This window comes from Brassica napus, chromosome A4 (genome assembly GCF_020379485.1).
Source record: "Brassica napus cultivar Da-Ae chromosome A4, Da-Ae, whole genome shotgun sequence".
Classification (NCBI taxonomy): domain Eukaryota; kingdom Viridiplantae; phylum Streptophyta; class Magnoliopsida; order Brassicales; family Brassicaceae; genus Brassica; species Brassica napus.
Genome location: NC_063437.1, coordinates 723,042 through 731,139, shown reverse-complemented (window position 1 = coordinate 731,139; position 8,098 = coordinate 723,042). Strand labels below are relative to the sequence as shown.

Sequence of the window (8,098 nt, the reverse complement as noted above, 5' to 3'; positions counted from 1 at the left end):
GAACTAAAAATACCCGAACCCGACGTGAAGTATAAAAATATCCGAACGGATTCTACACCTCTATATCGAAATGCCCAAAAATCCGAAATACCCGATCCGAACCCGAACGGATACCCGAACACCCACCCCTATATATCGAAATGCTATCATTAAAAGAAGTTGACCTAAAAATTCGAACGGGAAAAGTCTTTGTAAACAGCTTAATAGTTTATTTTGTATGATTCGAATACGAGGAAAGAGGCCAATTTTTTAGCCCTTTTTACAAAAAAGAAAAGAAAAGTCTTTGTAATAATAATAAAATACTAAAAATTTTCCATGAACTTGCGAATCTCTACTCTATCCTGTCTTCTTTCGCATCTCTCAGCCACTGCAGTCACGTGTACGTTGCGTAACAATGTATCATGACGTCACGGAGAGAGCTTGGCCTTCATGAATCATGATAGGTCTTATCCTAATGAATGGAAATGATTATATACACTGATTGGCGGAGCCAGAAAATATTTATACCGAAGTCATAAAATTAATTAAATTAAAATTTAATCAAAATTTAATTTATTAATACTATTTTAAAAGTATTTGTAACATATACTATTAAACTGTTTGAATTTTTTAAAATTATATTTGGAAGAAGGTGTTTAAAAATTAATTGTTAAATAAAGTATTAAAAAGTGGAAAATAAACAAAATAAATTTCAAAACAAGTAAAGAGCTGGAAGAAAAAAATATGTTGCAAAAGAAATACATTCTCTATAATGGATGTTTTAAAGGTCTAATGAGAAGCACATGTATGGGAAGCTCTCATGAAAGGTGTTCTTAAAGATCAATACACGACCTCACAAAAGCTCAACCGAGGAATCTAAGCTGACGGACATCGCTTCAAGAAGATAAGACACCGTCTTCAATCAATCCAAAAGAACTTCGAACTTCATGAATGAACGAGAATCATTTTTATTGATAATGATTAGCTTGAAGATGAAACAACCTAACTGAAAGAATATCAATTTTTTCATTAACCACAGGAGAAAGAAGATTTCGAAGGATCATAACGAGAGTCAGTGGAGCAAGGAAGGATAGAAGCAACGATCGAACCGAGCCGGCGTAACGACGCTAACTAAACCGACGTTTCCCAGAGACGAAGCCGGTGAAGCAGTGCTATGGAAGCCAGCGCTTCCCAGAAGCAGAAGCCCGATACACGGGAGTCGAAGCCGGATGAAGACCGGTGAGCAAAAGGTCAGAATCTTTCTCTCTTCTCTTTGAAAGATTCTAGAGAGGGAACAGAGACGAGAGAGAAAGCTTCGGTTCTGTTTCTCTGAATATGTTCATTTTAAAATTAGGCTTTTAGATCTAAATTAGTTTTAAAAAAAAGTCAAAAAAAAAAGATAAGAGGGTGCAAAGACGTATGTGTGTATCGATCTTGGATAAGGAGGGTCAAAACAAAGTAGTTAGACCGACTGAACAGCTTTTATTCACTTGTCTAAGCTTCAAAATTTAGGTTTTCATATTTGACTGAGGTCAGCTGACCCCCCTCCTTACCATGTAGCTCCACCCCTGTATACACTGGCACACAGATGATCGTGTTTAACTGAAGTATTAGGCGCAGCGATCTGATCCCAAAACAGAGGAGAATTACGAACGTTGCTTACACTGTTGGAACTAGTGGTGTGGTGTTCAACTCGGGTTTAGGTTCGTTTTTTTTTTTAATTTTGGAATTTCAATTTATAAAAATTAGTTAGCATATTAAAATTATAGCTACTTTGGTTTAGTTAGGTACTAAAAAATCATAAATATATTTATTATTTAAAATATTTTATGAGTTTTAGTTTATATGGTTAAAAATCAAATTTATTAGAATACAAAGATATTTTCAATAAATAAAAGATATTTTCAGTGCTAGAGATTTTAAATAAATTTTTTATCGTACTTAGTTATTATAAAAATAATGTAGAAATATAAAGCTAATTATGATAATTTCATAAAAAAAGTTAGTAATATCATAATATTATTACATAACTAAAATTTGCCATAAATATCTGTCAACAAAATTATATTTTATTTAATTTGTAAAAATATACAATTTTTAACTTAACAAAAATATAAAATTATTAAAATCAACATTTTAAATATCAAAATCATGTCAATAAAATAAATATGTATATATATATATATATATATACATATGATCAATTGTATTATATAATTTACCTATAACTATACTACTGTATTTTATTTAACCACATCTATGTACTACAGTTTTAGTAATAACATCCATTCGATTTACTTGGCATTATCAATTTTGAACCACACTTTCTCTATTTTACTATTATTTGGAAGTTTTTTTTCTCTAAGAGTTATCATGTTAAAAATTAGATTGGTTAAAATTATTGTTACCATTAATGAATAATTATGTTTTTATTAGATTAGGTAACTAATTACAGATTAATATAATAAAAATTGGGAAGAAGTAAAAATATATTAAAAAGATAATTCCTGTATATATATTTTGTTGTTATTCGAAAAACATTCAATCATTAAATTTTAAAATAAAATAAAAAAACAAAAGATGCATAATTAAAAATAATCAAATAAAAATAATGTTTTATATAATTGAAAAGAGAATATTCCATGATTTCAAAATTTCATTTATTATTAATGAATATAGTGTATAAAGAGATTTTTCAAAATATTTATAATATGTGAGAGTTTCTAAGTAGTTTAATGCAATAACATAATCTGTATGTATCATCAGCAGAACCCAAAAACTTCTTATAAGAAAAAGAAAGCAACTCTAAACGTAAGAATATGTTAGCTGGTTTCCAAAATCGACATTCAAGGTCACAGCCTCACAGGTTCTTGATTTGTTCAGACTTCAGAACAAGAGAGCTGCATAGTAACTGTTGTGGCAGATCAGAGATCAATGCTCTCAAGTCATCGGTACGAAACTTAGGTCACACGAAATGAGGAAACGAGGAACGGTACAGTGTCACACTTCTATTTAACCGGTGGCAGCTCACACAAAACTAAAACCGATTCGTTTTGTTTTTGATGTCTTCAACCTAATTAGAGCTCTATCCCTTCCCTCGAGCACAAATGGCATTCAATCCAGATACATTTAAAACCACTGAACTTACTACTACTAAGAGAATTCAAAGATCTCAACATGTCATACTCTAGTCAATGTGGACAGAGAAAAAAATAGTAATGTTGATTACATATCACGCGAGTCCAAACTAATCTGTATACATAACAGAATCTTGTCTTATTGAAATAGAATAATAAAGAATCAACAAAAGATATGTTTCTTATTAATTGAGCCAAAAGCTTAAAGCTTGGAGATAATAGATTGGTAAAAAGTAGCACGAGCTAGGTAAGTGACTTTCATGGTGTCCTTCATCTTGAACTCAACATTCACCACCGTCAGGTTCCTCCCACTCCTCACCACCGATCCTTCCACCACCAATTCACTCTGCAAAATCTCACACATCAATAACCCTTTTTTTCTCTAAACATAGTCTACATAAGAGAGAGAGAGAGAGGGGTAAGCGCTTACCGTAACTGGAGCAGCAGAGAGATAAGACATACTCAATTCACCGAGGAACAGCTGTTTCTCTTCAGACACGAATGTTCTCGCGCAAGCCATTGATAATCTCTCTGAAATTGAGGCCACTGCTCCTCCATGTAACCCATTAAAGTAATTCTATCCACACAACAACGACAAAAAAAAAGACACTAGATTTGGATTAAAGATCGAAACTTTAGGAGACCCATTTGATGAGAACGGAGAAAGGAAGAAGCTTTTTTTTTTTACGGTAAGGCCAGGCGTGACGACGACGGAGCACGTGATGCGGCCACGTGCGACGGAGAGAGCTCGGATGTTGTTTTGGAGCAAGACGGAGAAAGAGTCGAAGGAGGCGAAATCGTCGAGGGAGGAGTCGGGGAAAGTGAACGATTTGAGGAAGTTTTCGGCGAGGGATACGTTGTTGGGATCGATTTCTTTGGATATTGTCGTCTCGGACGAGATCGGAGAAGGAGAAGAAGAAGAAGAAGAAGACATTGTTGTTTGTTGGTTTGGTTGGCTCTCTCTCTCTCTCTCTCTCTGCTCCAACTTTCGTGGAGTTTTCCCCTAATTCGATTTTAACCTAATTTTATTTCATATTGATTTGTTACACAGTGTTGACTTTTTCTTTTCTATTATTTTAAAATGTTTTTCTATTTATGGAAAGGTATGCAGTTATAGTTGAAAATTATACGGTGAAAGCTGGGCCTGGCGTGGGCTTTTTCTAAAATTAGAAAATTAATTTACTCATAATTTACTCATCATTGATATATTATTATATCATAATTTATAAAAAATAAATATTGATGATTATATAATCATAGTTATTTTCTGAATATTTATGTTTGGTGAACTTATTTTTATCAAATTTTTATAAATTATAAAAATTATTATATTGATGACTTTGCAAATAAAATTTCACCTGCTATTTTATGAAGATTTCTATCTTATGATTACCACATTATACCTGTTTATAAAAATCGAAAATAATATATAAATTATTTAAAGTTATACATATTTTCTGCATAAAATGTTAAATTTGATTTAAAAAAAAATGTCTTTGGTTATAGCATTGAGCTACTTTGGTTTATAACACTTTTACAAAAAGATATGAGACCAACTACGTTTGGACAGCTTCAATCCAGAGTTGTAAAGCATTGTCAAGTCTCTTGTCTAGAGACATACAGTTATATATTTTTATAACTAATAAGTAATAAATCTTTTTATACTCAATTCGCATATTTTTTCATATAGAAGCATTTATGAATTTTGGTTAAACTACTGAACTGAATTTCCGAGGAAATAAATCCGAATGTTGTTTAAGAGATCATTGTAACGCTCACCGCTCACGGTCTCACCGAGGAACGTGAATCACTCTTGGTTTCTTTGTCTAGTAAACTCATATGTTGGTTCGACTGCCAATTCTAACATACCGGGTTTGAGAATTTGTCGGGTTTTGTTTTGGACCACTCAGCTCTTATCTTCTTTAGGAACATCAACTTCTGAGTTACGTGACTTCATTGGATACGTTTTGTTGTTTGAAAAGAGGAATTCGAATAGTTGAAACTGCTTGTCCGAAATCCAGAAAGAAAGAAAAAGGTTCAACAATGACAGAGGAAACACCAAGGTAGTCTCAATCATCAACCCTTAGCTCTTGATCTAACCTGTAATCTTAGTGTGTTTTGTTTCTGTTGTTTTGCAGATATGCTGTAGTTACTGGAGCAAACAAGGGAATTGGCTTCGAGATTTGCAGACAATTAGCAAACAATGGAATTAGAGTTGTTTTGACCTCTAGAGATGAGAAGAGAGGACTTGAAGCTGTTGAGACTTTGAGACGAGAGACTGAAGTTTCTGAGCAAACCCTTGTCTTTCATCAGCTTGATGTCACCGATCCTGCTAGTATCACATCTCTCGCCCAGTTTGTTAAAGCCCAATTTGGAAAACTCGATATCTTGGTATGCTTATCAGTTTGATCTGCTCTTATTAGACTTGTGATTAACACTTGTAGTAACGTTTAATCTTGAATGGAAGATATAGTGTAGCCGGTTAGGTTTTTCTAGTCATTATGAACTGTACAATTTTTAGCAATGTTCTAAAATTTGGTATAAACAGCCTCTAGATGTCCGCATATAAATGAAAAACCTATTTTAATTATTAACACGATTTTATTAAAACGATTTTTCTAAAAATCGATTTAGTCTCTACACTAGCCTAGCGTCTAGCAATTTCTTAAACATTGCTTTTCAGTATAGTGTTGAGTGATCTTTTATTCTTTTGATTGCTTTTATAGATCAATAACGCAGGGGTGAGTGGTGTGATCATTGATATTGATGCTATGAGAGCTGGAAAAGAGAAAGTAAGTATATAGTTATGTTCAGGATGCAAATGTTTGTCAAGTCTATTGATACTTTCTTGTTGGTTCCACATGGAAGCAGGTAGATTTCAATTGGGAGGAAAATATCCCAGAGAATGATTATGACCTAGCTAAAGAATGCTTGAATATAAATTATTATGGACCAAAGAGAATGTGTGAGGCACTTATTCCCCTTTTGGAGTTATCTGATTCTCCTAGAATCATCAATGTATCATCCTTCATGGGTCAGCTAAAGGTACGTACAAAAAAAAAATCAAGAACGCTTGAGATATGTTGGTGGAGAAACTCTATATTAACCTTACAGTTGATTTATGTTTACTAGAATCTACTAAACGAATGGGCTAAAGGGATTTTGAGCGACGCGGAGAATCTAACAGAGGAAAGAATCGACGAAGTTATTGACAAACTTCTCAACGAATTCAAAGATGGTGTGATTAAGACAAAAGACTGGAGTAAAGTTATGGCAGCTTACGTGGTTTCCAAGGCAAGTTTAAATGGTTACACGAGGATACTAGCCAAGAAACATCCCGAGATTCGAGTGAACTCGGTTTGTCCTGGAGTTGTTAGGACGGATATGACTTTCAATATTGGAGATTTTTCTGTGGAAGAAGGAGCATCATGTCCCGTGAGGTTGGCTTTGCTTCCATATCAAGAAACTCCTTCTGGTTGTTTCTTCAACCGCAAGCAACTTTCAGAGTTCTGAATTTCTTGTATGATAACTGATAAGTTATTTATAAAGTCCAAAAAATAACTAATGTAATGGGAGATTATGATCAGATTGTTCGAGATGTTCGTGTTTTGAATAAATACTTTACAATTATAAAATTATATGCAGTATATGATTATACATTTCACAAATAAAGCTTTTCTTTTCCTCAAATTATTTTAGGACTCATGTTCTTCAGGGACTGCATCAGAAGTTTCTTCTTCTTCTTTAGGGCTTGCATCATTTACGTTGGGTTCAATTTTGTCTTCCTCAGATGTGCGTCGGTGGTTAGCAGCTTCGAGGACATGATTGTAGTTACCTTTCTCGAGGAAAAGCTGACTGAAATGAACCTTACAGTAAAGGATACCATTGAGAGCAGCGTATGAAGAGTGTGTTAATGGACAACCACCGTGTGCACATCTAAAGCAAGTCTTGTGGTAAGATTCTCCTTCCATCGCCATCTTCTCTAGAGGATAAACAGTTTTCTTGCAAGCTGCACATTTGTCTTGTGTTCCACTAAAGAAGGATGATAGCTTACTTGGAGCCCTCGTCTAGATTCACAACAGAAAATCAAATGTTTTAAAAGTTGATGAATCAACAAAAATATAGGAATGTTTGAACGTTTACGTGCTTACCACGTCATTCGATTTTTCGGTCTTTCCTGCTGATAATTGAGATAAAGTAGCCAAGGTTGTTAGCTTTTCCAACGTAAGTGAAATGAACAGAGCAAGAAGATATTAACCTGACTGAAAATTCTTGCTGAAGTTTCCAGATTCTTTGAAGAGCTGTTCAAAATGTGGTTTGCAATACAGAACTCCATCCATGGATGAGTAGTTGCTAATCTGAGAAACATAAGAAACATCCTCTTTTGTTTTTGTTTCCACAGAAACATAAGAACAATGGTGGAAGAATCAAAAGAGGAAGGTAGATACCACGAGAGTGCCATTGCAATGGCTGCACCTGAAGCATGACTTGTGGTAAGGCATTCCTTCCAATGTCATCAAATCCATAACGTAGACAGTCTTGTCACACGCCTTGCATTTGTCTAGTGTCCCTGTAAACGCCATTGTTCTCACTTTTTTTATCCTCTTCCTTTTGCTTTTAGATCACAAAAGAGTCACAAAAAGGAATCAATGTCTTTTTTGCTTTCTGCCTTTATTCAAGTTCTAGAATTGAGATGTTTTGGTATTGATGGTTGAGATTCGAATGAGGAGAACCCTTTAAATCATATCTATATTCTATAATCTAATTCCGGCTAATTCATTTTCATGAGTACACAAAGGACACTTGGTTTGGTATAATCTAATTGCCGTTTTTGAGATGTTATTATATGTGATTAAAACAAAAGGTGCTTCTATAAAAAAAAAAAAAAAAAAAAAAGGTGCTTCTATGAATTTTTGTCATAATCTTGTTATCCATTGTTAGTATTCAAAAAGAATTTACTTGGTTTTTAAATTTAACTCATT

General features: G+C 33.6%; 3 protein-coding genes and 1 long non-coding RNA gene across 5 annotated transcripts; 2 read left to right on the top strand and 2 right to left on the bottom strand.

Moving 5' to 3' along the window:
* Nucleotides 1-713: 713 nt before the first annotated feature.
* On the top strand, nucleotides 714-3,301 carry LOC106445012. The gene is made up of 3 exons (XR_001288376.3): nucleotides 714-1,229; nucleotides 1,540-1,682; nucleotides 2,863-3,301. It is a non-coding gene; the product is annotated as an uncharacterized LOC106445012 (long non-coding RNA).
* LOC106445011 (acyl-coenzyme A thioesterase 13) lies at nucleotides 3,148-4,149 on the bottom strand. Its single transcript, XM_013886490.3, has 3 exons — nucleotides 3,805-4,149; nucleotides 3,547-3,693; nucleotides 3,148-3,462 (listed from the first exon to the last, which is right to left on the bottom strand). Exons 1-3 carry the CDS (start codon nucleotides 4,048-4,050, stop codon nucleotides 3,319-3,321), a joined length of 537 nt encoding a protein of 178 aa, XP_013741944.1. The 5' UTR covers nucleotides 4,051-4,149; the 3' UTR covers nucleotides 3,148-3,318.
* A 540-nt stretch (nucleotides 4,150-4,689) lies between these two features.
* LOC106445008 ((+)-neomenthol dehydrogenase) lies at nucleotides 4,690-6,754 on the top strand. 2 transcript variants are annotated; one of them, XM_013886484.3, is made up of 5 exons: nucleotides 4,690-5,179; nucleotides 5,255-5,507; nucleotides 5,843-5,908; nucleotides 5,988-6,161; nucleotides 6,249-6,754. In XM_013886484.3, exons 1-5 carry the CDS (start codon nucleotides 5,160-5,162, stop codon nucleotides 6,627-6,629), a joined length of 894 nt encoding a protein of 297 aa, XP_013741938.1. In that variant the 5' UTR covers nucleotides 4,690-5,159; the 3' UTR covers nucleotides 6,630-6,754. The 2 variants fall into 2 exon arrangements, with proteins under 2 accessions (XP_013741938.1, XP_013741937.1); XM_013886483.3 differs by having other exon boundaries at nucleotides 4,888-5,179; nucleotides 5,985-6,161.
* On the bottom strand, nucleotides 6,687-7,863 carry LOC106445010 (LIM domain-containing protein PLIM2c). The gene is made up of 4 exons (XM_048778297.1): nucleotides 7,565-7,863; nucleotides 7,375-7,474; nucleotides 7,268-7,296; nucleotides 6,687-7,183 (listed from the first exon to the last, which is right to left on the bottom strand). Exons 1-4 carry the CDS (start codon nucleotides 7,697-7,699, stop codon nucleotides 6,812-6,814), a joined length of 636 nt encoding a protein of 211 aa, XP_048634254.1. The 5' UTR covers nucleotides 7,700-7,863; the 3' UTR covers nucleotides 6,687-6,811.
* Nucleotides 7,864-8,098: the final 235 nt, after the last annotated feature.

Bases quoted from the DNA above. Each gene is read 5' to 3' on its own strand.
- LOC106445011 (XM_013886490.3), bottom strand. From the start codon at position 4,050: ATGTCTTCTTCTTCTTCTTCTTCTCCTTCTCCGATCTCGTCCGAGACG. The intron at 3,694-3,804 runs GTAAAAAAAAAA...TTGTGTGGATAG, and splicing joins TCGTCACGCCTGGCCTTACC to AATTACTTTAATGGGTTACA. The intron at 3,463-3,546 runs GTAAGCGCTTAC...GAGATTTTGCAG, and splicing joins TCTCTGCTGCTCCAGTTACG to AGTGAATTGGTGGTGGAAGG.
- LOC106445008 (XM_013886483.3), top strand. From the start codon at position 5,160: ATGACAGAGGAAACACCAAG. The intron at 5,508-5,842 runs GTATGCTTATCA...TTGCTTTTATAG, and splicing joins TTGGAAAACTCGATATCTTG to ATCAATAACGCAGGGGTGAG. The intron at 6,162-6,248 runs GTACGTACAAAA...TATGTTTACTAG, and splicing joins CCTTCATGGGTCAGCTAAAG to AATCTACTAAACGAATGGGC.
- LOC106445010 (XM_048778297.1), bottom strand. From the start codon at position 7,699: ATGGCGTTTACAGGGACACTAGACAAATGCAAGGCGTGTGACAAGACT. The intron at 7,297-7,374 runs GTTAATATCTTC...CTCAATTATCAG, and splicing joins CAGCAAGAATTTTCAGTCAG to CAGGAAAGACCGAAAAATCG. The intron at 7,184-7,267 runs GTAAGCACGTAA...TTGTGAATCTAG, and splicing joins CCGAAAAATCGAATGACGTG to ACGAGGGCTCCAAGTAAGCT.